The sequence below is a fragment of the Alexandromys fortis genome, unplaced genomic scaffold (genome assembly GCF_014885135.2).
Source record: "Alexandromys fortis isolate MF-2015 unplaced genomic scaffold, M_Fortis_MF-2015_v1.1 scaffold_182, whole genome shotgun sequence".
NCBI lineage: Eukaryota > Metazoa > Chordata > Mammalia > Rodentia > Cricetidae > Alexandromys > Alexandromys fortis.
Window position 1 is genome coordinate 2,048,575 of NW_026068068.1, and position 26,648 is coordinate 2,075,222.

The 26,648-nt window shown below is 44.0% G+C and overlaps 1 protein-coding gene across 4 annotated transcripts in view; it reads right to left on the bottom strand.

Annotated features, from left to right (window-relative positions):
* Dnah11 (dynein axonemal heavy chain 11) overlaps positions 1 to 26,648 on the bottom strand; it is a 324,204-nt gene that overhangs the window by 143,105 nt on the left and 154,451 nt on the right. For all 4 annotated transcript variants that reach the window (XM_050120839.1, XM_050120837.1, XM_050120838.1 and 1 more), the window contains exons 44-54: positions 23,980 to 24,111; positions 21,308 to 21,481; positions 18,489 to 18,693; positions 16,490 to 16,655; positions 15,466 to 15,568; positions 10,850 to 11,089; positions 8,420 to 8,581; positions 7,804 to 7,997; positions 4,274 to 4,436; positions 2,160 to 2,283; positions 1,381 to 1,523 (exon numbers count right to left, since the gene is read on the bottom strand). In XM_050120839.1, the coding sequence (XP_049976796.1) occupies positions 1,381 to 1,523; positions 2,160 to 2,283; positions 4,274 to 4,436; positions 7,804 to 7,997; positions 8,420 to 8,581; positions 10,850 to 11,089; positions 15,466 to 15,568; positions 16,490 to 16,655; positions 18,489 to 18,693; positions 21,308 to 21,481; positions 23,980 to 24,111 (1,806 nt within the window). The remainder of the gene's footprint in view (positions 1 to 1,380; positions 1,524 to 2,159; positions 2,284 to 4,273; positions 4,437 to 7,803; positions 7,998 to 8,419; positions 8,582 to 10,849; positions 11,090 to 15,465; positions 15,569 to 16,489; positions 16,656 to 18,488; positions 18,694 to 21,307; positions 21,482 to 23,979; positions 24,112 to 26,648) is intronic.

Consider the following 26,648-nt stretch of genomic DNA (forward strand, 5'->3'; position numbering starts at 1 on the left):
ACATATTCTTAACAGCTTTCGTTTCCTCTTTTGTGGTGTAGTTGTGGGAAGGGCCCTCGAACATGCTAGACCAGCATCCTTCCACGGGTGTACAGCCTTCTGGGTCATACCTTTGTTATGGAGTTACGGACAAACCTCTAAGGCAGCTGAATCTTGGATCTGCACTGTAAAAACTCAGTACAGAATTACTCAATAATATCAACATGAAAGTTCAAATCACAGTCTTCTGAAGAAACTCATTCTTCCGCCTAACCTTTAAGGAAAGATGCGTTTCTGGCTGGTGTCACTGCCACTGCCCATCCTTAGTGCCCATGTTCTATAGCTAACACAGAGCCTCCACTGAGTTGGCACACATAGGGATAGGAGGAGAAACACAAACCAATTGCTTTTTAAGGACACTAACTTTGTCTGTACTAGGAAGATCAAAATTGCTACAGCAGTGTTGGAGGCTGGGCCCCAACTCTGGAGGCTTTGTTGTTTCATAACACGCAACCATGACCACAGCGGCTGTTTGCTTGCGCTCTCATGATGCCCCAAAGCAAAGTGGAGCTTAAGAATATCTGGACGATATTCCGAATCACTCCACAAAGGACACTCCGTGGAGACCCTGCTTCCCGCTGCTTGGCAGAAGTGCTGCACCTCACCGACGAGCACTTCTCCGGCTCCACGGGCCATTTTGCCACACCAGAGCTCTCAGTTTTCTCTCCTGGGTTCTTCACAGTCCACCTTACAGGAACATTGTTTCCTCCCTCAAGAAGCTGGAGCAAGGGCTCAGCAGTTAAGAGTGTTTGCTGCTCTTACAGAAGATGTGGGGTCAGTTTCTAGCACAAACATGGCAGTTCACAACCATCTAAAACTCCAGTGTCAGGGAATATGACACCCTCTTCTGACTTCCATGGGCACCAGGCACACATGTGGTACACACACACACACACACACACACACACACACACAGGCAAAATACCCACACACATGAAGTAGAATAAATAAATCTAAATTTAAAACAACATACTTTCCTTTCCTTTCCCTAAATGCTCCTGCCTTGAGTTTGGACCAGGGCCTGACAAGTGGAACACCGTTCCTCCCAAAGGCCAGTTCTTGGTAACCTTCCTTCCTTCCCTCCTCCAGTGTCAGCTCCCCTAGGCGAGAGGAGCATGGCTTTAGTAGCGCAGTGTACACACTGCTCAGCCCAAGGCTTCCCAGCAGCTTAGCGCTACAGCTCACTTCAGGGACACACTGCAGACATGGCCTGGAAAAACACACTCGTCCCTTCAAAATAAGTCACTGAAATTCAGACCCATAGTATGAATCCCGGCTGAGACGCTAGGAGTGGCAGCAGCAGCTTTAAGGTCATATGCAGGTGACACTGATGGTCCTTACCTTGAGCTGGAGGCGGACTCTGGCCAAGAAGAACGCCCAGCAGCTCTCCCTGGAGTCCACCATGCCAAGACCGCGAACCTCATTACGAATCCCAGAAACTACATTGTCCATATCTTCATCATTGAACAGATCCGGGATGTCACCTACTCCCAAAGAATGGGCAGAATTACACGATGATGCTGCAATTTATAGTTTACAGTGGATTTTCCAGTGTTTGGAACGCTAAGATGAAGCTACACTTAAAGACAAAGTTTGAAATTAGAAGTGTCATCTTCCTTTGTCTTTGTTCTGGTAGGACACAGAATTCACTGAGAGCAAGCAGTTAGCTGCACAACTGCACAACTCTTCACCTCACCCCCGGGTCACCCCGACCAGACCAACACCTCTTAGACCTGTACTCCACAGGATGTTCGAATCCTCCAGACCCATATTCTCTAGACCCATGCTCCTAACCTGCACAGCCCCTGACCTACACCCACTGGTCACGCACACCCTCTAGACTCCCCGCATCCACTGGAGCAGCGTATCCTCTAGACCCACACAACAGGTCGCACATAGGAACAACATTTACTTCAGTCTGGGGCCTGCTGGAGGCACCACTCATCCATAAACCAACTAAGGAAGCAACATGGTTCAAATTAGTTAGGGTTATAGCTTTCTCCCTAAAGACTGCACTAGCAAACATCTCAAAGATAAATTATCTCTTCTTAAAGTTCATTGAAACTACAGATAATTTGTCACTGGGAAAGATCTTTCATGAAATGTATCCGTTCACTCACCCGATGCCAGCAAGTCGTTAATCAGCAGGAGGAAGCTCTCGTCCAGAACGTGGGCATCTGTGAGCAGGAACACGGTGGGCGTGTTCTTGGCTCCAGCTCGGACATACAAACTGGCCAGATCTACCTGTAAGGAAAGGAAACCAAGGTCACACTTTGTTAAGACGCAGATGGGATTTGGGAGTGTGTGGCTGGGTGTTGGGAGGAACTTGGTAAGGGGATGTGGGGTGGTAGCTATGGCTCTCCGCCCAGTGACCTGTCACTTGGGCATTTACTGGTGAGCATCATGTGACTTAGCGGGGGGCTGTGGGTGAAAAGGCTGCTGCTGAGCCCCAACACCTTCTGATAAGTGCTGGGAACTCAGTGACGCCTCTGTCAGGTAGCACGTGACAGCTCTGCTCGCTTCAACAATCACCTCTTTTATCGAAAGTAGGTTTCCTTCATTATTTGGTGGGCAATATTAAAAGCATGTTTTTAAAAAGTTTAAAATAGCCCTTGCTACAAATTCTAGGCATATTTTGTAAGTACTACTATGGATTTAAATGTAAAAATTTAAATACACAGGATAGTTTACTAACCCCGCTGTCCATTGCAGTTTGTTCTCACACTCTATCCACGGGAAGGAAGCCTACTTGCATTATTAAAGAAGCGTCTTTCCCTCTTGCCCTTTGTCACATAAGAACATGAGCAGCACAGAACCCTGAGTTCATTTAAGGCAGAAATAAAACCTTGCTCATATGTTTAAGACAATATTTTTTCATCCAGGCTTATATTATTGAGCCTCTACAAATTATAGAAATGTGTTAATGTACTTGGCCATGAAGACAAAGGCATCAAAGGGACCTCTGGAGAGAGCCCCTCTTCCCACACAGTTGGGAGGCCCTGTCCACATCTCAGAGCTGACATGGATTCACTACCAGCTTATGCTCTGTCTGCCAGAATAATGGGCCAGAAATACAATCAGCCCTCCACAGTCACAGGTTCAACCAAGAACAAACAAGCAAACAAACAACACAAAAGCTCAAGGGCATACTGTGTGTGTGTTCATTGTCTACAGATGTTGTTTCCTTGTGGCCACCTCTATGCAGAAGCACAACAACCACTACGGTGGCATTTACATGGGGTTAGGCACACTAAGTAACCTGATGATGACTTTAAACACACAGGACCGTGCTCCGGCTATAGAAGGAATGTGACCATCTATACCTGAAATTTCACTGGGTCCTGGCCCAAATTTTCTGTGATAACAATGGGTGAGAAAGAAGATAAATTGGGAGATTGATGGGGGGGGGGGGGATAGGGGGAAGGAGAGAACATGAGGAGATGGAATGATTGAGTTGGGGAGGTACACAGAGGGGGGCAAGGAAACAGATATCTTGATAGAAGGAGCTAAGATAGGGCTAAGGAGAAATTTGGTGCTAGGGAAACTCCCAGGAATCCACAAGGATGACCCCAGCTAAGACGTCTAGCAATAGCGGAGAGGGTGCCTGGACTGGCCTTCCCCTGTAATCAGACTGGTGACTATCCTAACTGTCATCGTAGAAACTTCATCCAGTAACTGATGGCAGCAGATGCAGAGATCCAAAGCCAAGCACTGGGCTGAGCTCCCAGAGTCCAGTCATAGAGAAGGAGGAGGGATTACATGAGCAAAGGGGTCAAGACCATGATGGGGAAACCCACAGAGACACCTCACCTGAGCTACTGGGAGCTTGCTGACTCTGGACTGTTAGCTGGGGAACCTGAATAGGACCAAACTTGGCCCTCTGAATGTGAGTGACAGTTCTGTGGCTTGGGTAGTCTGTGGAATCACTGGCAATGGGACCAGGATTTATCCCCAGTGCATGAACTGGCTTTTTGAAGCCCATTCTCTATGGAGGGATACTTTGCTCAGCCTCAATACAAGGGGGAGAAGCTTGCTTCTGCCTCAACTTGATATGTCTTGCCCTTTCTTGAGGAGTGGATGAGGAGGTTGGGTGGGAAGAAGATGGGGGAGGGGAGCAGGAGGAAGGAAGGGATGGGAAATTGAGGTTGGTATGTAAAATTAAAAAAAAACCCTTTTAAATAAAAAGTTAAAAACAAAAGGGATAGGTGCCTGCTCTGCTCATCCGTTTCCTCACCCGAAGCTCTTGGGTCCCATAGCCTTCGGTCAGAGTGATCTGAAAGACCTCCATGCCGCACATGTAAGCAGCGAGCCGAGACAGGCTCTGCTTGCCACTGCCCCCAACTCCAACCAAGAGGGCATGGCCTTGAGGGGTCCGAAGGATGCGGCTGATGCGGCACCTGTGGAAAGAACCAGCCCCATTGAGTCATGAAACCAAATGTCCTGGATAGTAGCCGTGTGTAGAGATGGAACACCAGCTTTAGTGGAATGATTGTGTCTCTGTCCACATGGTTCCCCATCAGAGAGCATCAGGCCTGGAATATCTGCCTAGGAAGTTACCCAGCTGTCACATTTGGACTCACACTGCTTGAAAGGATATTCAAGGCCTATGTGTAAGCTTCAATTTTTATTTTTTTGATTAGCAAGAGAAATCTCAGTCTCTGTCAGTTCCCTGGTACAAAGACTTTCGGGGAGATTTGCATGAAAGCCTTGCTCTAAAACCACTTTACAAAAAAACAAAACAAATATAAGTGAGTACATCCCATATTCCTCTTTTTGGGTCTGGCTTATCTCGAAATAAGGGCATTGAGCCTATAACTCATGATCTTAGAGAAGCTAAATAAGAAGGAGAACCCAAAGAAAAACATATAGGCATCCTCCTGAATATTAACCTTCATCAGGCAATGAAAGGAGACAGAGACAGAGACCCACATTGGAGCACCGAACAGAAATCGCAAGGTCCAAATCAGGAGCAGAAGGAGAGAGAGCACGAGCAAGGAACTCAGGACCGCCAGGGGTGCACCCACACACTGAGACAATGGGGATGTTCTATTGGGAATTCACCAAGGCCAGCTGGCCTGGGTCTGAAAAAGCCTGGGTTAAAACCGGTCTCGCTGAACATAGCGGACAATGAGGACTACTGAGACCCCAAGGACAATGGCACTGGGTTTTGATCCTACTGCACGTATTGGCTTTGTGGGAGCCTAGGCAGTTTGGATGCTCACCTTACTAGACCTGGAGGAAGTGGGTGGTCCTTGGACTTCCCACAGGGCAGGGAACCCTGATTGCTCTTTGGGCTGATGAGGGAGGAGGACTTGATTGGGGGAGGGGGAGGAAAATGGGAGGCGGCAGTGGGGAAGAGACAGAAATCTTTAATAAATAAAGAAAGAAAGAAAGAAAGAAAACTGGATAAAAAAAATCTCCACGTGCTTCGTTCACAGAGACTGAATATCCGTTTCCCTAAAACATATCTATTTACTTTTATTTTATGTGAATGTCTTGCCTGCATCTGTGTACATACACCAAGCATGTCCCTGGTGTCTAAGGAGGTCACAAGATGCTCTGATCTGCCTGGAACTAGAATTACAAATGGTTGTGAGTCATTCTGTCAGTGTTAGGGACTGAACCTGGTCCTTGACCACTGAGCGGTTTCTTGGGCCCCATCACTTGCTTCTTGCTTTGACTCTTGCTGCCCTTTCACCTCAGGCAGCCACATGGAGGCCACATCAGCCATGGGTATCTGAAAGTTAAGTTTCTTCCAAGACCAGTCAACTCCTCACCCTACTTTAGTCTAGAGATTCTGAATGTTTATACTAACGAGAGCATCGCTTCATTTTCCAGGTAGGAATATATTGGTTTTAACTTGAAAAAAAAATGACTTACATGTGTTATACAAATTAAAAAAAAACAAACAAACCACAAAATAGAAAGTACGTAGATGTCCAACTACAAAAGCTGGATGTTATTATCCTTGCTTTTCTGAAACAAATAAATCCCAGCCCTGGATGACCCACATCACTCTTGGTTTTGGAAAACTGAAGTTGGAGTCTCGCAGGACTGACATGTAATACCACTTCAAGTCTCTAGTAACTGAGAAGACAGGTTGTTGTTACAAGCCTTGTGACTCCATTAGATTTTACGACATGGGACCACACTAACAAGATAACCTTGGGAAAGATACAGCAGGTGAGTTAGGCTTTGGTTGCATCTTAAGGCATGTATCGAGCCTTTTTTTCCCTTTAGCCCCAAGGCTAAACATTCTAGAATAACTCTTAAATTTCCTATAATTTCCCCATTCAGACTCACTTCTTTCATGAGTACTTTTTCTTGTTCTTATTGATTTACTTTTATGACATACTTTTAAATTTTTCAACTCTTATCCATTGTCATTTAATAGAAATGCCTGGAAGAATGAAGGTGATTTGGGCAAGGAGAATTGTATTGTCTGTAAAGATGACTTCCCACTTGGTGGCAACAGAAACAGTTTAGATGAGCGGTTTGAGATTGGAAGGTTTGAGATTGAAATTGGAAGGTAATAATTATGACATCAGATCTCATGGAAGTCAAATGGTTCCCGTTGTTACTGTGTGTACAGTGTAGATTACTGTGGAGTGTTGTTTACTACACGATGTGTGTGGAATCCCACCACAGTGTCACCTATCAATGACTAATAAAAGGTTTTCAAAGAGGGAAAAAATGTTCTGGGTACATGAGATCTGTTTATGAGTCTCCGGCCTCGTATTTTGCTTGCCCTGTTTTTAATCTAAGTTACATATGCTACAGCCACTTTGATCTCTTACTCTGTTACTTGAACATTCATGGTTCAGGCCACAATGGCCCTCTGCAATGTGCTTCTTCCAAATCTTTCTATTATCAGTTAAGCTAGTCATATAGATTTCATCTTAAAAAAATGCCACCTCTTCCCTTAGACACCCAGTTCCTCTTTAGAAATCCAGTACAGGTTGAGCATCCTCTGCCCTCAAAATCTTAACCTCTCTAAGGCCTAAAACATTTTATGGATCTAGGAGACACAGTGTACAGTCAATCCCCAGCTATATTAAGAACGGACCCGACTTCCTGGAAGTGGTGTACAGAAAGTTTAATGCAGAGGAAAAGTAAAGCGATGGCAAGATCAGGTGGGGTCTTATCCCCAAGATGTCTCATTCCAGGAAAGAAAACATCAGAAACCTAATGCATTTTGGATGAGGCGTTGGTTTCTCAACCTTCATCTTTTTCCTCCATCTACCTTGGCATCTACTTCTTGGCAGAATGCATTACTCCTGGGACATTTTTCTTGCTCATTCGTTCATGTTCTGGTAAATGTTCACTGGAGAAGGCAGTGGGTGGAGCTGCCCACACTGGGCTGTGAGCCCTGATGGTCAAGCTTTATCCCAAGGCAAGCAACTTCCTTTAATTTCCTGCTAAGAAGATGTGCCCACCTTTTGTTCTCACTAGCTGCTCTAAGACACTAAAGGAATCGGCTATGCTACTGCCTGGAATGCAGTGGGCACTCAGCACAGCCCACTTACCCACGAAGGTCGGCATAAGTCCTACCCACAAATCCCACAAGTCACTTCTGTTCCTCTTCTTCCCACCCTTCTCTGACAGGGCTGCAGTGAAATGCAACATTTGTATGAATCTGTAGCTGTTTAGAAACCAGTTTCCTCTGTATATGCAGCTAGGACTGTGACACAATGGACAGTGACATGCATTTTACTGCCGTTAGAACAACTGTGACTGCATAGCCGCTGTGACCCATGCACTTACACATGTTGCATGGCATCTTCAAACAGCACCAGGTGCATTGCCGAGTGGAGCTCGTTGTAGGTGTCTACCGTTTCTCTAAGAATTGCCTTCAGGTCTTCCCAGTCCTTCACTGGCATGTAACAAGGGTCCTCCGTGCCAGTAGCAAAGTGGCAATAAATAAGGGGCTGTTGCAGCAGCATGTGCTCGTCAGCACCCTGCAGGAGAACACGGACAAACTGTGGGACGAGAGCCACCGGAGGAGTCACCTGGGTCAAGAGACCGGCTCACGCCAGCAGCTCTGGGCACAAGCAGACCAGACAATGTGCCTTAACCGGGCACAGCACATTGCGAATCAGCTATTGTAAGAAAGGGAAGTGTGCCAGCTCACCTGCAGCCCAGAGGCGCTAAGTCTGGCCTCACACCACAGGGTTTCTCTGTTGCTTTGGAGCCTGCTATTGGAACTAGCTCTTGTAAACCAGTCTGGCCTGGAACACCTAGAGATCTGCCTGCCTCTGCCAGATATGGAACCAGTCCTCTTAAATGTGAAGTCAAAGGTCACCCCACAGACAGAGGCGCTAAGTCTGGCCTCACACCTGCCAGAGGCCTTGAACAGTGCCTGCTCAACTCCAGCACTTACTTTAAAGTACTTATGTGCAGCTTCCAGCATTTTCCTGTGAAACAAGTCACAGTCGTTTGTGTCTATCAGTTTGTCTCCATAAACACGGGATGACTCATGAAGCCACAGGCGCAGTAAATCTTCTGGGCATTTTAAACATTCAGGAGAAGCAAACAAAATCCCCTGTATGAGAGGAATTAGAAACCCACCTTTAATTCAGAAGAGTGTCATTCTCACAGTTAGGATTTATTTAACTCTACACTAGTCATGTGTGCAAATAAAGCTCATTCCACCTTCTGATAAGTGATATTATAGAAATTCAATTATAATACCTATTCTAAAAAGTGTATATGAATGTTTAAATGCAGGTATGTCTGTGCTTCACATGAGTGTCTGGTGCCCTTGAAGGTCAAAGATGACATAAGATTCCCTGAGACTGGAGTTACACGGATGCGTATAACATATGAGCAATACCCCAGAGGCCAGAGGACAAAGCTAGATCCTTTAGAAGTGAAGTTAGAGACAGTTGTGAGCCACCACGCTAGTGCTGGGAACTGAACCTAGGACCTCTGCAAGACCCACAAGCACTCTTATCTGCCCAGTCATCTCTCCAGCCCCCTCATCACACGCGGTTTAAGAAATGTAACTAAAATGATTTCAAGAGTCAGCAGGAGCTAAAGCTCACACCTCTACATATATATATAATATATATATATATATATATATATAATATATATATAATCTCAGCCACCAATGGATTTTACAAAACGAAAAGCCCAAACAGAATGAAAGTAACAGGGTACAGACTTTCCTTGTTTTTTTAATCCTTTGAAACCCGCCAGTCAAAACCCTTTCACTTCACAAATAAAAAAAAAAAAGAAATTAAATATAGAAAAGATCAAATGTAGATTGTCCTCTCTTGGAAGGTAGACTTAGGATGAGCATGGACTCACTGTGTCTCCTGTGCCCACCGACACTGCCCGTCAGCATCTGGGGTGCAGGTGACCCTAGCTTTGTGGACAGCCAGGTTGCCCTCCACACACAGAGCACGGAGGACACTGTGGAGAACTGCACTGCAGGAGGCTGACATTGTTTGTAGGTATGGGACGTGCTGGGCAGTCTGAACCTGGGAGCTAAGCAGGCCGGACCACATTCCAGTTCAGCTTTTCTGCTAAGAGACTTTACAAAGCAGAGCCTCTCTGGCAGGTGCTAGAAAAACAGATGTGAAAGCGAACAGTCCATGCTATTCCCAAGCTGCTGTCTGATGGTGTGGTCAGGTTCTGAGGCCCTGAAGAGAGCTGTGAGTGGAAGTCCTCTGAGCTTTCCTCATTTACCCTCTGCACAAAGGAACTGTGAGTCTTAGACAACTTCGCAGGTACTTCACTGCCCATAGAGGACCATATCACATCCGATTTAGCAACTCAAGATCTCCAGTCCCTCTTTAGGATTTCCTTTATATAATCAGTAGCGAACACTGCCCTTTTACCACATGTTACAGTTTGACTCTCAAATGCCTCCTTACCCTACTTCAGATCACCCTGGTCTCTGTGTCTGTCCTGAACAAACTATGCAATCAAGGTTTACCTTTCAGTATCAAGCCAAATTATTTATAATTTAAAATTTCATACTTTGATATGTGTTTAAAATCATACATTGATGTTCTATGCAAAAACATGACCAATTCCTCTTATTTGGCATAATAAAGCCTTTATTTACAAAGCTCAAATTCTACCTTCACTGCTATTGCTTACTCACTATCTACCACAAGCTGTGTGTCTCCCTAAATTTATGTATTGAAACTAAATTGTGGGATCAATGAGACAGATCGGTGGTGACTGAGTTCAACCCTCAGATCTCATGTAAATGTTGAAGGAGAGAACCAACTCCATAAGCTGTCATCTAACCTCCACAAGCATGTGTAGAATGTACCGTTTTCCCACACCTCACACACTCACACATATACACACAATGAAAAAAAAAATACTCAATTGCCAATGTGATCATATGAAGAGGTGGGGCCCCCGGCAGCTATTAAGTCATAATAGAGAGGTGACCTCATATAAGCAGTGCTGGTGTTTTCCCTTTTATCCTGTCTGCTGTGGACAGACACAGTGTTCAAGGCACTGTCCTCACCAGGCACCGAGCTTGCTGGTACCGTGACTGTAGACTACTTAGCACTACTGAACTAGGAGCAATGCATTCTCATTGTCTATGATTCACCAAGTCTCAGGAACCTTGCTGTATCAGCACAGATGTTGTGCACCCTGAAGTGAACCACCCCATTGATAAGAAGGGCATAAAGTTTGCCATGTCCCTTCACAGACAGGTTTATGAATAAAAGAAGAAAAGCACACACAAAATAACAAAGTGTAGCTGAAAACTGAAATGGTTCTATAATGAATGCCACAAATTATCCTGATATTCAAGAAGCTAGCTTGCCAGTTGAGGTACCTGGAAGATGTTTGAAAGGTCTCTCAGATTAAAAATGTAGTGGAATTTAATAGCTGTGGGTACAAAGCTCTCTGCCATCATCCGATGGAATGCGATAGTTGCCTGGATCAGAGAGGGGCTGGCCCTGAGAACCGACGGGCTGAACGCTTGCTGCTGGAGATGGAAGTGGAAGATCTGACCGTAGATGGTCGTCAGGGCATCCGTCGATGGAAAGTTGAATGCAAGCACCGTGAAATGCCTCTGGAAAGCAATCAGCACATAACAGAGATATCAACCAAACCAGAAAATGCAGTTCTTCCCATTTTATTAACATTAATAAAGCCTGTCTTTTTGTAACAGGACAGTGATCACGTTTGCCTTATGTGAGTACTTTCCCATTTCCCAGACTTACCCGTCTTTGGTACAAGAATTTTAATTATATATGTCTATGTCTTAGGTGCCTGAAAGAAAATAGGATTAAATCGTCTTTGACTGCCGATCTCTGTAAGCAAGCAAAGGGTTAAGGGAGAAAATACCTTTGTGTCTTTAAGCCAAATTTTTGTCAAGAGAGTTCATCTGCTATTAGACAATTCTTTGTGAAGAATCATGCTCCTGTGGCTACAAGCTCCTAATTAAAGGACAGGAGGGTCACCTGGGTTGGGAATGAATTCCCTTTTTAATTGGTCTAGAGTGTTTTTTTAAACAAGTTTTAGCTATATTAAAAATTTTAATTTTTTATTCAAATATGTCAAATCTAAGAATTTATTGGAAATGCCAAACTTTTCTTAACCTCTTATAGTGGATTAAAGAAGTTACAAACATTAACAAGTCAATGCCATAATTCTGGAGTGGAAATTAACAACAAATACACAATTTGTCAAATTATATTTTTTAAAATTCATTCTGATCAAAAGACAAGAAAAGATTTCTCTGATGGTCGAGAGACCAACAGCATTGCTGTTTTTAAGTAATTGTCTCAGTCTCTGAGCAACAGCAAGAACCCATAGGCTTCCATTTTATATTTAAAGAGGGGCTTTAATTACTCTTTGTCACGAATCTTTTTTCCCCTGAGGGGAAGATTGAGGTCTCAGTTTTTAGGTTTTATATTTTAACAGTAGATTGAATATTATATTAACAAAATGAATTCTGTGTCCCAAAGAGTAAAACAGTCAAATGTTTAGTCTGTCTTTTTGGTCTGACGTTAAGGTAAACAGGACTCACTAGGTTTGGAAGTTTTTGTAGTAAGTTATTAAGAGGCTGGAAATCACCAGTTGTCATTATGATCTTTATCCTCTTTTTAGACTGTAGAGTAAGTTGTAGTGAGCCAGGAACATTGGCTTAGGGGCCCCTTTTTTTGGCCCATAGCATTATGGTATGAGGAAGTCAGGATTATGCATTTAGGAACCTTTTTTTCTTCTATGGAATCATCAGTGGCTGTGATGTCATCAGGGCTCATACTCCTCTGCTGAATGTGTAGTTATTTTATTTATTTGATTTTTTGTGGAAAAAGTGCAAACATATCCATTGTCGGGGTTTCTGTCCTGCCAGGTTCCCGCAATTGTTAAGTCCCAAAGAAATCACACAGAGGTCTACATTAACTATAAACTGATTGGCCCATTAGCTCAGGCTTTTTATTAACTCTTATAACTTATATTAACCTATTATTCTTGTCTATGTTAGCCACATGGCTCGGTACCATTTTCAGCAAGGCAATCACATCTTGCTTCTTCTGTGCCAGGCTTATAACTGCATAAAAAGCTTCCTTCTTCCCAGAATTCTCCTTTCTCTTTGACCTGCCTCTACTTCTTGTCTGGTTGTCCCGCCTATACTTCCTGCCTGGCTACTGGCCAATCAGCAATTATTTAAAATATAAATAGAATACAATTGTCCCAATTACATATCTTTGATTCCAAATTAATTAAGATTGTTCATGGACATCTATATTTAAGAAGCTTAGTGTAAAAAGTATATTGCTTAAGGCATTATGTGATGTTTGAGGATATATTTGTTTTGCTTTTATATTTTGAAGTTGTGTTTTTAAGGAGCCATGGGAACACTCCACAATTCCTTTTTACCATTAACAACGTATGTAGCTCTTTTATTGGAAGACCCATTTGTAAAAATTAACATAGCATTTTTTTAGGGATTTTTTTTTACAACTTTAGGAAAAATAAAGGAATATAGCTGTGTGAATTGCAACAGTGGATCAGCTGGGAAAAGATTATTAATTGGGCTTTTAAATTGAGCAAATGCAATTGTCCAAGAATTACTATTTTGAAATAACCAATTAATTTGTTACTTAGTATAAGGAACAGGGATTATAGCTGTCTTTTTTGCCAAAATAATTTTTAGATTTTATTCATTTTTTTTTGTAGGTTCCTCACATACTCCCTTGTACTCCTGGTCACACTTTTGTGTGTTTTGAGGTTTACCGGTATGCTCCAAGTTGGGCATCATATGCCAGCGATCAGCCTTGACAAAAACACCTCTGGCAGGGTAGGGGCATGGGGATTTAGAAATATTAGTAAAGAACACAAAGATACATGAAAAATAATAAAACAGAAACCACAGGACAGTACTAGGAGGGCATTGCAGGGAATACTGAAATCAGCCGCATCTAATTTCCATATGCTTTTGTGCCTCAGTACAAAAGGGGGGGGGGGGAAGGCAACAAAAGGCTTCTTTAACATGATACAAAGGACAACTTAAACAGTTAATTGCTTTAACACTTTAAGACATCAAGTTATTAACATTTTGTTGTTTAGACAGTAAAGTCACTCTAGACCAAATATCCCAAAGACAGCCATTCCCCAAATAACCTCATATTACAAAAACAAACAAAAACAACAACAAAAATATGCTTACAAATCCTGACCATCTGTCATGATAAAATAAATTTACCTATATGAGCCATCTTAGTGTAAAAAGCAAGTAAGCACTTCCTGACTCAGGATGTGTGGTTCTATCCGCTGCCAACAACTCTCTAACCATCTGACAGGGTAAAAACAGTCTCACATTTTTGGGCCTCCACACACTACGAAACATTCTGGAAAACAACAAATTATTGAGACAATAAAGTGATCAGGGTTTAAGAATTAAATATCCACCAGGCAGTAGTTAATCCCAACACTGGGGAGGCAAAGACAAACGGATCTCTGTGAGTTCGAGACCAGCCTGGTCTACAGAGCAAGTTCCAGGACAGGCTCCAAAGCCACAGAGACACCCTGTCTTGAATAACAGCAAACAAAACCCACCACCACCGCAGCAAAAAGAATTAAATATCCACAATATGGAGAGAATGCTTAAAAGTTAACAAAAAAACATTTGATCTAAAAATGACCAAAAAGATTTTAATAACATCTCCCCCAAAGAAGATTTACAAGTGGATAAAAACCCATGAAAAGATGCTTCTATTTCTGATCACCCGAGAAATGCAAAACACAGCTATCCTGACACTGCCTTGCTCCCATGAGCAAGACCGCTATAGAGAAACAAATCCCAGGCTGACAAAGTTGTGGAGAAGCCGGAGCTTCCTGCACTGTTGGTGGGGGTGGAAGGTGACATGACCACTGCAGAGACAGAATGACAGATCCTCAAAAAGCTATAAACCAAAATACTGTCTGATTCTGTATTCTACTTCTGGGCAGACAGTCAAAACAATCGAAAGCAGTTTTTGAGAAATATTTGTGTGCGTACGTTCAGAACAGCTTTATTCTCTCTAGAGGGGGCAAACATGGAAGTGACCCTGTGTTCACGGTGAGTGAACAGATATGCAAAGTGCAGCATGGGAGACAGAGGACCGCATCCCCAGGCTTCAGAAGGAAACGCTGCAGTATGCTCCATGTGCTAAGTGAAGTACACTGGTGCTCAGACAGTGTAGGTCTCACTAAATGAAGTGCTTAGAGAAGGCAGGGTCAGAGAAACAGAAAGTCTGATGGTGACTGTCAGGGCTCAGAGCAGAGAGGAAGGGTGTCATTGCTTAATGGACAGAGTTGCAGTTTCACAGAAGAGTCTCACAGAGAAAGGTGGTGGTGATGTGGCAGAAAAAAGCATTTAGTCCACTCGCTGTCCACTTAGAATGATTGGTTAAGTTGATAAATTTTATGAAACATGTATTTTAGTAAAATAACAAAACTGGAAAAATGATTTTCCAAAGATGCCTGCGGGGATGCAGAAGGTTCTTCAGGGAGAGAAACTGTTCTGTGTGATATTTTGATGGTGGACACATGTCATTATACATTTGTCAATCCTACAGAACAGGGAGGACAAAGAACCCCAGTGCAAACTCTGAGTTAAAGCTTATGTGCCAGCATCTCCTCTTCAAATGTAACCAATGCAGAGGTTAAAAAATGAAGCAGGTGGTGGTTGATGCGGGCCTAGACAGAAATGCTGTCAACTCATTGCAATAAATATAAAACTTAACTAAAAATACTGGATTGATTAGGAAAAACATATCTGTTTAATTAATTGTGCAGTGGGAGTCTTGCTTTACAAGTACCAAAAAACAAGATGCTGTATTTTGTTGAGGGAGGGTCTCACTAGGGAGTTCAGCTGGTATGTCAAGAGCGTGCCAACATGCTCAGCCTGGCCTGAATATGACATTCGAGGACATCTAGGAAGAGCGGAATGAAACCCACCTGCAGCCTTGGGTTGACTGTGAAGCTGCCCACCATAGGATTCATGCAGGCCACGTACTGGCAGCCGCGGATTTCCTTAAGCATCATCTTCTGTCGATCATACCTAAGGGACAGAAAACAGAACCTCAAATCTAAAGACAAGATGACAAAACAGGGAGCCCCAAGCTTGTGAAGGGTTTCATCACAGACACCTTATCTTTATGATCGGTCTGCAATCTTGACCTTCTTGGTCTTATCTAGGACATCAAAATCTTAGCTGAGAACTGTTGGAGGCCAAAACCAAGATCAGAAGCTGAATCAGTATAAACTATTACTGCCCATTGGTCTCCATGTGGCTCTAACACGAGTGCAAACTATGCTGTCCTCACAGCGAGGGTCGGTGGGTGAGCTGGGGCTCCCTCACCGCATCCTCGATTCACGGAGAGCAAACTAGAGAGCCCAGATGGAACATTCACATCCTACAGGGTAAAGCCAAGCTTTCCTTCAATAACTTACGACTTAATTTCCACACAGTTGCTATGTTGCTTGACTCCTTTTCAATCCAATCTTGCAAAGATAAAAAGGGAAACTGCTCTGTTTAATATGATTAAGAGATATACAAAGGGAGGGCTGGAGAGATGGCTCAGTGAGTAGGGTGCTGGCCACACACACACACACACACACACACCCGAGATCAGATCACCAGCATCCTGGAAGCATGCACCTGCACTCCTAGCAGTTGGGACAGGCAGATCCCTGGGCCCAGTCAGTCTAGCATGAGGGAGGTTCAGGTCTGATGAAATACCCTGTCTCAAAAAATGAGATATAAAGAGACCTGGTATCTGGTGTAGACCTCTGACCTCCTCACATGACACATATATACAAATATGTATGCACATATACATACACACACATAAAAATCAAGATTACAAATGGAAGATAAAGAAAATCCCAGATTGTCTGACCTGGGATAATTCTGTCCTCAAATGTCCCTGCACTGTAATAATGAGCTCTTGGCGGTCAGTAGAATGCGGGCTTTGCTTACCAGTGCCCATAGTCAATGTGCTGCCGAAGGAGTGCATGTGGCTGGACAGTGCCGTAGGCGTCCACTTCAGGCATGTTCAGGTCATCAATGAAATAAACGAGTTTTTTATTCCCTCTTGGACCATAGTTGCGACCAGCTTTTTTCTCTAGAGGTTTTTCAAGAATTCCTAAAAATATGCACATAATTTTGTCACAAATCGCTGGCAGAGTGTAACATTTCTACCCTTACTTATTCTTTTCCAAATCAAGTGAGCCAGGAAAGCCTCCCAGGAATTCTCTCTGACCCCATCTGCCCAACCACAGTCTACAAATGGTGTCACTTCCTTATATTCCTACCACCACCTCCTTTTCCTGGCCTCCAGCCAGGGCCACATTAGTTGGTATGTGATTCAGTGGAATCAGTCTTCTTCCCAAGATGCAGCTAGCATCTGGTCAGTTTCTTGCTCACTCTCAATGGTCCACCATTGCTACTATGTGGGATTTGTACAGCCCAGTCTCCACAGCTATGGTGCTCAGCTACTCTATGTTTCCCATGACTGTCCCCGAACTGGACAGCTCATCTCGCTGTCTGCACAGCTCGGACTCCAACCTCCTGCTCTCCTCAGCCACCATCCCCCAGTCACCTTCCAGACTCAGTCCATTGCCTCCGACAGCATTCTCTGCTGAAGCTGGGCCTTCCATCCTAAACCTCTGCCTGGACATCACCAATGTCATGCGTTGAAATTCTCCCATCTGGACACTGACACCTGTAGCTCTTTCTTGTCCTGATTTGATAAGCATCTGCTAAGCAACCTCCTTCCCGTCTCCCCCTCGGGAACCAGATGTAGTTTATCATATAATTTGTTGAACTGATGAGCAGAACCCCAGTTTCCCATGCTTAACTCATAAGGAAATCTTTATGCTACACTTATGAACAGAATCCATTCCTCATACAAGTATAGAAATTATACATATTTGCTAAAGAGACAAAACAGAATCAGCTTTCTAATTATTTCAGTCATAAAACAAGACAAGCTGACTGAAGGAAGATGCTGAGTGTGCTAATGTTGGAGGAAAAGGAAGCTCATTACTTGACTCAGAAACACAGCCATGAAAATCACACTCACATGCACGCATACATTCCAGGAATCCACTTTCAGAGCAACCCAACAGTTTCAATCAGCAATTGAGCCCTCCGTGTCTTGCTGCTCCTCTCCTTGTGCTGGGCAGCAACAGGGTTGCTGATATCAACTGTTCATGCTGTTGGCCTCCACCTGACTTTGAGTGCAAAGCCTGTGCTTCTTGCCATACATTCTCTCAATAGTTCAACCTTATTCACACACACACACACAAACACACACACACACAAACACACACACACACACACACACACACACGACTGAGTTGTCAAAGCCACTGACTGAGATGTCTCAGCAGGTGAAGGTGCTTGCTTGCTGCCAAGCCTGATGAACGGAATCTGATTCCTGGGGTCTTACAAGGTAGAAAAAAAGAACCGATTCCAGAGAGTTGTTCTCTGTCTTCTACATGTGTACCACCTACCCACACTAAATAAATATAATGGCCATGTCATTTGATGTACTTTGAATGTCTCTGGACTCAATTCTTTACTTGAAAGAGTAACCGAAGGGTTCTTTTCTTTTCTTTCTTTGTTTCTTTCTTTCTTTTTTTTTTTTTTGATTTTTATTGAGCTCTACATTTTTCTCTGCTCAGAGGGTTCTTTTCTAACTCCCTTGTATTATCCAGTTCCATGAATTAATTACAGGGAATTACATGGTTTCAAGGTGACATAATTAGCTTTGTGAATGGAAACTTTTGCTGGTTTTTTACAAAGAAATAATCCCAACAAATCTGTCACCCCGGCACTCAGGAGGCGGAAGCAGGAGTACACCTGGGATAGATGGAGATACTTTGTCTCAGACCATCTTAGAGCAACCTTCTCTTCAGCAGCTGCGTAGGTCTCATCAAAGGGCCCATCTGTGTACCAGGGAAGGGGCACTCACTCTGCAGTGCTGCCGATGTCGTGTAGTAGTTGAAAGGCACATGGGACACCGTGTAGTCCTCAGAGAGACTTGCCAGGGTCTCGCTCAAAAAGACCGTTTTCCCCACTCCTGCATTTCCAACTAGCATTAGTGGTTTGCCTTTCTCAAGTAGCAATTCAGTAAAATACCTAAGACGAGTTGTCTCTGATGTGTGTACCAGAACTGTCTAGGAGAGAAAAGCAGGAGAAGGGTTAGAGAGCTTCAAGGCTGACCCAACACTCAGTTTTGAATTAAGACCCAAGGAACTCTTTGTATAAGTTCATATCCAGTAGTGCAGGTGTCACAGCTTTCAGGGGGCAGTTGGGCAATGTTATCAATTGTTAGAGCAGAGACAACCGATAACATCATTCCAAGGGAAGGACACACCCAGTCCCTTTCCCAGAGTTCCTCCTTCCCTGTTGTAGGTATGGGAGAGAATAAAGCAGATATGGTCTGAAGTGTCTACTTTCTTCCAAAGCTGATGAGACTATTGGGAAATGGAGCTACACACAGAGGTGGAGCAGTATCAAGGCACAAATGGCACAGTCCAAGCAATAGGGTTCAGCATAATGAAATACCAGTTGGAGGCAGGCAGAATGTGCCCAGATCCAAAGCATATGTGCACATTTTGATAAAATTAAGTCTTTATACTTATACTTTGAAATTTGGTAGTTTATTAGTATTTATTTATTCAGACACCATAATGTTTCACAGAAATTTGAAGTGGCCCTACAAGAACAAAAGAAAATGAGTTAAAAATGAGGCTCAGAGTTGCTGGCCAAATGACTCATCAGGAAAGGCCTAAAGAAGGTGAGATGGTCCTGTAGGGTTCCTGTTTCATAAAAGAGTCTGCCAGACATTCTACAGGACACAAAAGAAAGTGACTGACAAACTGCAATATAGGTTATTTTTTCAACTCCATCAAAGACTCCAGAAGGATATAATATTACCTAAGTTAACAGGAAGTGCATTGTAAGAAACTTTCAAAACTCTAGAATTGACAGAGACATCTCGCTGCCTGGAAAGTCACCCAAAGTTCTTCTGTACCATTGGGGCATCCATCTTCAGCCTACAGGCCCACAGTATTTAGCAGACTTTTTCATGAAGCAGGAAATTTCAAAGACAGTTCCACCTATATTGCAGTTAATTATTGTTTTCCTTAGTTATGATAAAAGATAAAGTAGATATAAATACTGTAACTATAATTTTTGCTTAATACCTGTTTTGTTATATGTAATTTTACTATGTTAAAGTTAAAACTTTCCTTTTTATTTGAACAGAAAAGGGGAAATGGTGTGGGAAGTCCTTCTGTATATGTGTTGCTTTTATTGGTTAATGAATAAATCTGTTCTGGCTAGTGACTTAGCAAAATAGAACAAGGCAGGAATTCCAAGCAGATAGAGGAGGAAAGAAGGCAGAGTCAGAGAGACACCATGTAGCTGCTGAAGGAGAAAGATGCCCCGGAACCTTACTGGTAAACTACGAACCTCGTGGTAAAATAATAGAAATGGGTTAATTTAAGATATAAGACCTAGTTAACAATACACTTAAGTGATTGGTCAAACAATGTTGTAATTAATACAAGTTTCTGTGTGCTTATTTCTGCTCTGGGCAGTCGGGAAATGACCAAGCAGTCTCTGTCTACACTGTGCCAGTCTGACAATGTGAATTCAATCTTCAGAAGCTACCAGAGGCTTGCATGCATGTATGCATGTGCACGCACACACACACACAGAGTGATATTAAATAACAGACTTGGGAAATGCAGACTAGAATAAAATATTCAGACAAAAGGTAGATGCAGAGACTGAATTCTGCACAGCAATTGAAAGATAGCTGCTATTTTGATGCATTTCTTAGTGGTCAAATGTAAAAGTGGTGAACAAGACCAACAAACATACAGAAAAAGCCTTACAGGGTTGATTTTTGACGTTAAAAACACACATATGTATAATGGACAAAGTTCCTCCTTATGTGGTTGGTGCCAACTGACCAAAATGAAGTATTCTGTGGATTATTCTGAGTCACGGTCTTGACATAACCAATTGTTCTCCAACTTCCCTTTCACACGGTGACACCAACACCTCCTGAAGGCCAGGTCGGGTTCTATGCCATTAAACGTGAGACTTCTAAACATCCAAGATGCTGTTTCCCTTGCAGCCTACAGTTCTCATCACTGCATTTTTCTGTGGCTGTTGTATAGGAGCACCAGGAACGAACACTTACAGAGCTGGGTGGCCTCCACTATGCTGCACGATCCAGGATCCACAGCAAACCTGCGAGATATCCTCCTCAGAGAGCAGGAAGAACACTGAGAGCTCAGGTGTGGAAGTGTGAATGCAACTGACCCTCACAATCTCTAAGAGACATGGGGATGGGCCACGTATGAAGAGAAGTCATTCATGTGGACTTGTCAGCTGACGGGAGAATGTGGACCGCTAGTGCTGTAAAGATCAAACGCATCATTTGTGTCAGGGGTGGCAAAAGAAGGACGTTCTATGTGAAAAGTGAGGTCCAAAAAGTTTACATAACTTAGAAACAAGAATAATTGAATTAAGTAAACCCTGCCTCTGGCTTTACAGAGTTTGTAGAGTTTCTAGAGATTATAAGCATGTGACCCCCACAGGGTTATGCTGAACCTAGGGGCAAAGGGTTTGCAGAGATATGGACCTCCTCTCTGAGCATCCGTATGTCCGTATGGTCGACTCTTCTCTCCTGGGGAAGCATGTGGTCCACAGAGCAGAAAGCACAAACACGAGAAGGACAGGCAGGCTATCTCCTCTGAAAATCCGCACACCTACCTTCAGGGGCGCATCAACATCCATGCTGAACGGAGGCACCTTATCGGTCCAAGGCAAAAATTTTTTAGTTTTGTGGTCCAGATAATAATCAAAGATGGTTCCCTGGGACGGAAACTTCACGACTTTCATTTCTTTATGCCACCATCGACTGAAGTCGGCTTGATAATCAGAAAGCTACGGAGAACAGGAGAACTTGTTAGAATAGACCCGGAAAGAATAGTCCCTACAAATTCTGCTGCATGCAGGGTCTGTGGGGTGCTGCGTCATAAATGCCAACCAAACTCCTAGGTGGGAAGTCACCAGGTTACGTTGAACGCTAGGTCTGAGCTGTAACCAGTAATGCTGCTATGCAGCTCGGAAGTAGTGAGTGACAGGCAGCCACGAGGGGTACAAAGCGGCTTAAAAAGCAAGACAGTGCTGGGACAGCCTCACTTCACTCCTGCTAGTCAATCGAACAGTGAACCACTGTGCAAACCGCTGTGCCAGGCACTGCTGGGCAGTGGAGAGTAACACTGGGGTTGGCTTCCACTGTTATCACCACTCATGGGCCAGCAGAGAGAGAACGCATGCTTTTACAGCACTAACTCATATACGTACAGTTCCCAGCCTCCAGGCCCTTTTGCTGTTTGATATCTTTGTGTTTACAAAATAATGATAATGAAAAACACTACTTGAAGTCTTTGCTTTAAAAAGTAATACATTGCCAATGCTGTGTCACTAACAAAAGGTGTTCTTAAAACTTGGCTCACCACAGGCCCCATAGACCTGGAAGTGCACAGGGAAAAAGGCAAAATGTGGACAGTCTCGCCTTGGTTTCCAGCAGGACAGGCCACGAGTCTGGCTGAAAACCCCATAGAGATGAGTTGTTGTCCTCCAGCGAAGTCACGGGGCAGCACCCCATCTCTATAACAGTAGTGTTATCTGACAAAGTGATACACATAAGATCCCACTGTCTTGATTACTAGGGTGTAGGACATGAGGAAGGGACAGCACCTATGAAGCGACAGCATCCCCTACATCCTCAGTGGTCTGGCTCAGGGAATCAGATGAACTCAATGGTCTGATAAAATGAATCCTACATCCTCAGATGGTCCGTCTATCAACTCTTGTATCCTTGGAAACCTGGACCAGCAACTCATATGTTCCCAGAGGTCTGGAGCAGGAACTCCTATACCCTTGTGATTGACCTGACCTAGTGAATTTCAGTAAAATCCAAAAGTGCTGTGCATGTTCATTGCCCTTGGCAATCTTGTACTCAACTAGCATTCCACCTCCTGAATCCCCCTCTTCATTTGGTGTCCCTGCTTCCTTTGGCTACGTTGGTCCTTTTGAGTACCAGGTTGTCCACACTCAGGAGCAGTCAGGTGGTGGAGACTGTGACTAACACTGGTGGCGTGAGCACTCTGAAAGAGAGTCCCTCCCCTACCCACCTCCAAATTAGCAGAGTTCATGCTCCTGCCGGGCATTTACCCTCATTGAAGCTATTTTCATAGCAAAGCATGGGATATTTTATCTCCCTATAAACTTTGATCTGAAGCCAAGCCAACGTGATTTTTAATAATCCACAGATATTACTGACTCCATTCTCTTGCACAAAATACACCTGACTTCTACTTCCCTACAAATTTTGCTTTGTCTAAACATTCCATCATGAAAATGACTTGGTGGTGCATCCTCGATTGCTCAACTTGTTAAAGCAAAGTTCTGGAGCATGGAAGGAAGCAAATGGGACATCCACCCTCTGTTCACCCTCTGTCCACCCTCTGTCCGTCTGCCCTCTGTCCGCCCTCTGCCCACCCTCCCAGCAGGGAAGAGGGGGCTCAGAGGAAGCAGAGGAGACCTCGCCCTTGGCTCCCACTCAAAGCAGCACTGACCGCTGTCCCATGGGAGCATTTGGAGATCAGAGGACATCTGGCAGCTGACAGGGTGACAATGATTTGTGAGGCCCGACTTATTTGTAGAGCTGTGCTCTGTGTCCATCACTAGTGAGGATTAGCAGGATGTGGGTCACTTTTGGATGCGATGCCTTCTGAGGGGAATTCCCTACTTATGCCTGAGGAGAGCTGAGAAGGCGGGATGGCTAGCCAGTGGTGTGCAATTTTAACTAGAGTCACAGTACTGGAGGACTGTGGCCAGGGACATGCTGAAGCACCAGGAGGTGTGGGCCTTGAAGACGGGTACATCTGAGGAAGACCCTGCAGCAGCCACCAGGAGCCCTTGGCACAAAATCTTTGTCTCTAGGAGAGACGAAGTTTGGCTTTCTCTGCACATGGAGGCTGTCTTGAAGCAATGTGACAGAGATGACATAAGAAGGCACTTGGAAGTAGATGGTGGAGGTGAGACACATATGTTTCCGGCACATGGTAAGTCTAAGTGGATTGTATATTGGGGTGGGATGAGGTGTGTATTCACACAAGCTATGTCTTAAGCTGTTCCTCTGAGGCCATTAGAAGCCTATGTGACTGTGTCAGAACTGCTGTGCAAGGGGACGGCTTTACCTGAAGCAGAATGCAGTATTGACTAAGAGTGCAGTGATGCCCCAGAGGGGACAGTCTCCACAGCTCAGAACACACCAGGTCCAGAGACGGGTGATAACAACTAAAAGATGCAAACCACATTTTAAAGAGCAACTTCCCCACCAGTTCGCATCTCTGGAAACTCTTTCAGCATACTTGGTCTCGAAGCAGACTGCCTCCAAATGCCCAGACACAGGCAAAGACAAAGTAGACTTCGTAGGCTTCCTTGGGGCTGTCGGGAGGGACATTCTCAGGAGTCAACAAACACTCCAAAAGAGTACAAACAGTCTGAAAAAAAAAACACCATTCATTTAGGGCAAAGGTTTTTTTTTTTCCAATGCTGGAGAACGGTCAAACAAGTTTCTTACAAATTCTTCCTCATTCTTAAGAGAGTATGTAATTTTTCAAAAGTCAGTGATTTGCTAATGTTTAGAGACAATAAAATGCTGTGTCTTAGATGTCTAAGTCAGTGGTTCAAAAAAATAAGACACTTTAATCAGTCTTTAGAATACTAAAAGATTTGGAGTAAGAAACATTTCAAATGATTCAAATAACAATTATTAAATAAACTAGGTGAACCAGCCTCCCACTCACACACTCACTCCTACATCATAAGCATTCATACTCATACACACTCACTCACTCATATATCACATGCATTCACACTCATATACACTCACACGCTCACTCATACACCACATACACACTCATACACACTCACACACTCATACATCACACACATTCACACTCATACTCACACTCACTCATACATCACACACATTCACACTAATACATAGTCATATACTCACTCATACATCACACAGTCACACTCATATACTCACACACACACACACTCAAACACATGTACACACTCACACACTTACACACACTCACACAGATGAGTAACAGCCCCTCGAGCACAGAATAGCTGTCAGTAATTATAATCACCCTAGGTTCTAACCTTCAGAAGCTCTTGCCCCAGGCCCGCACAGGCCCCGATTCAGGCCCACTACCTGTGATGTGAGCATCTTGCTCTCCTAACCAGGAAGAAGGGAAAATGTTAAAATGTTCATATTTCTATCATTTTATATTGTGCCATATCTGTCAATCTGAGATGATTTTCTAACAAAACAGATCAGTTTCTTGTAGCTTTGTTACATGGGAGGAGAAACCATGGTTTCTAAAGGAATGACTAAGATCAAAGCGGCTATCAGCAGATACAGCAGTCAGTCTTAGGGTTTAGCCCCACGTTTCCTGACACTACATGAAAACATTCCTGAGTGTGAGGTGAGCAGCTGATAAAACCACACTTTAGCTTCAAGAGCTAACACGCTCTTCCAACTGAAGAACGCTCCCCAAGCTGGGAAGCCCAGCACAGACTGTGTGTGAACGTCGTCCTAACTGTTCTCTTGTCTACGCATTTTGCCTTAAATTCCTGTTCTTCTAGGAAACTGTGGGAAACGCTGGTCAAAAATAACAGCTTTAGAAGAGCTAAGAATGAGAGGCCGTTTCTGAACGCTACAAAATAAAGATGGAGAGCAGAAACCATTTAATTCCCACGGGCCTGTTTTCACACCCCTCGCACTGCAGAGAATCACGCAAATACACAAGGCGACTCGAGAAAGAACACATCCCGCCTTGTACCGGCGTTACATCCAAGGAAGTCTAATTAGGCTAACCACATAATTAATTCATTATGAATAAATTCAGACCTGCTTTCAGAAATAAATTATACCTCGGATAATTACTGTTGAATACTATCGTTTACTTAATTGGTGTGTGACTTATCCAAAAACCTGAACTTTCCCTTCTTATTATGCGCCTGACTGTTCTAATGCAGCTTCAAACAAATTTGGTAACGCAGTAACTTGATGGGAACAAAGTTCCGAGAAACTAATTTTGTCCCTTAGAGAAGTTTGATGCTTCTTGCTACCCTACCGCCATGACCTTGACTCCTCTGTTGTGAACAGCTGTGACTCACCACAGCCCCAACAAATCCCTTGCGTCTTTTACTGGCATGAGCAGTCTCACAATGAGGACCAGAACAAAAGGCTTCCTGGATCCTCCCAGATTCTTCACCCTCACGGACGTACCTTCACGAGCACGTGTATACAATCAGAGTGTCTTTTCTTTGTACTGGTCGGCAACTGTGCTCCGTCTGGTTACTGGATTCGAAAACATTGGGAGCTTTCCTCTGTGCAATGTTGTGATTTGAATGTCTGTCCCCCGATGGTTGTACTGTATAAGTGTGTGCACGCATGTGTGTGCACGTATGTGACATTTGGGGCAGTCAGTTACTGTGGGATCCCTAGGGACAGACTCCTCAAGATTATGACCTAACTTTGATTCCTGGCCTACCATGATATGAACAGAGCTCAATGTTCCCAGTCTTGCCTTTTGTACCACAAAGAACTGAAACTCTCTGGTAACCATGAGTCCTAATGAATTTCCCTCTCGTCTCTTGTTTCTGTCAGACATGCTCTGAGTGACAGCTAGAAAAATAAAGAATGTTGTGTAGCAACTTTGCTCCAGCTCTGTCCCAGAGTGCTTAGATGACAGGAGGACGGCATGGACACGTGTGGAGGACTGGACGGCATGGACACGTGTGGAGGACTGGACGGCATGGACACGTGTGGAGGACTGGACGGCATGGACACGTGTGGAGGACTGGACGGCATGGACACGTGTGGAGGACGGCATGGACACGCGTGGAGGACTGGACGGCATGGACACGTGTGGAGGACTGGACGGCATGGACACGTGTGGAGGACTGGACGGCATGGACACGTGTGGAGGACTGGACGGCATGGACACGTGTGGAGGAC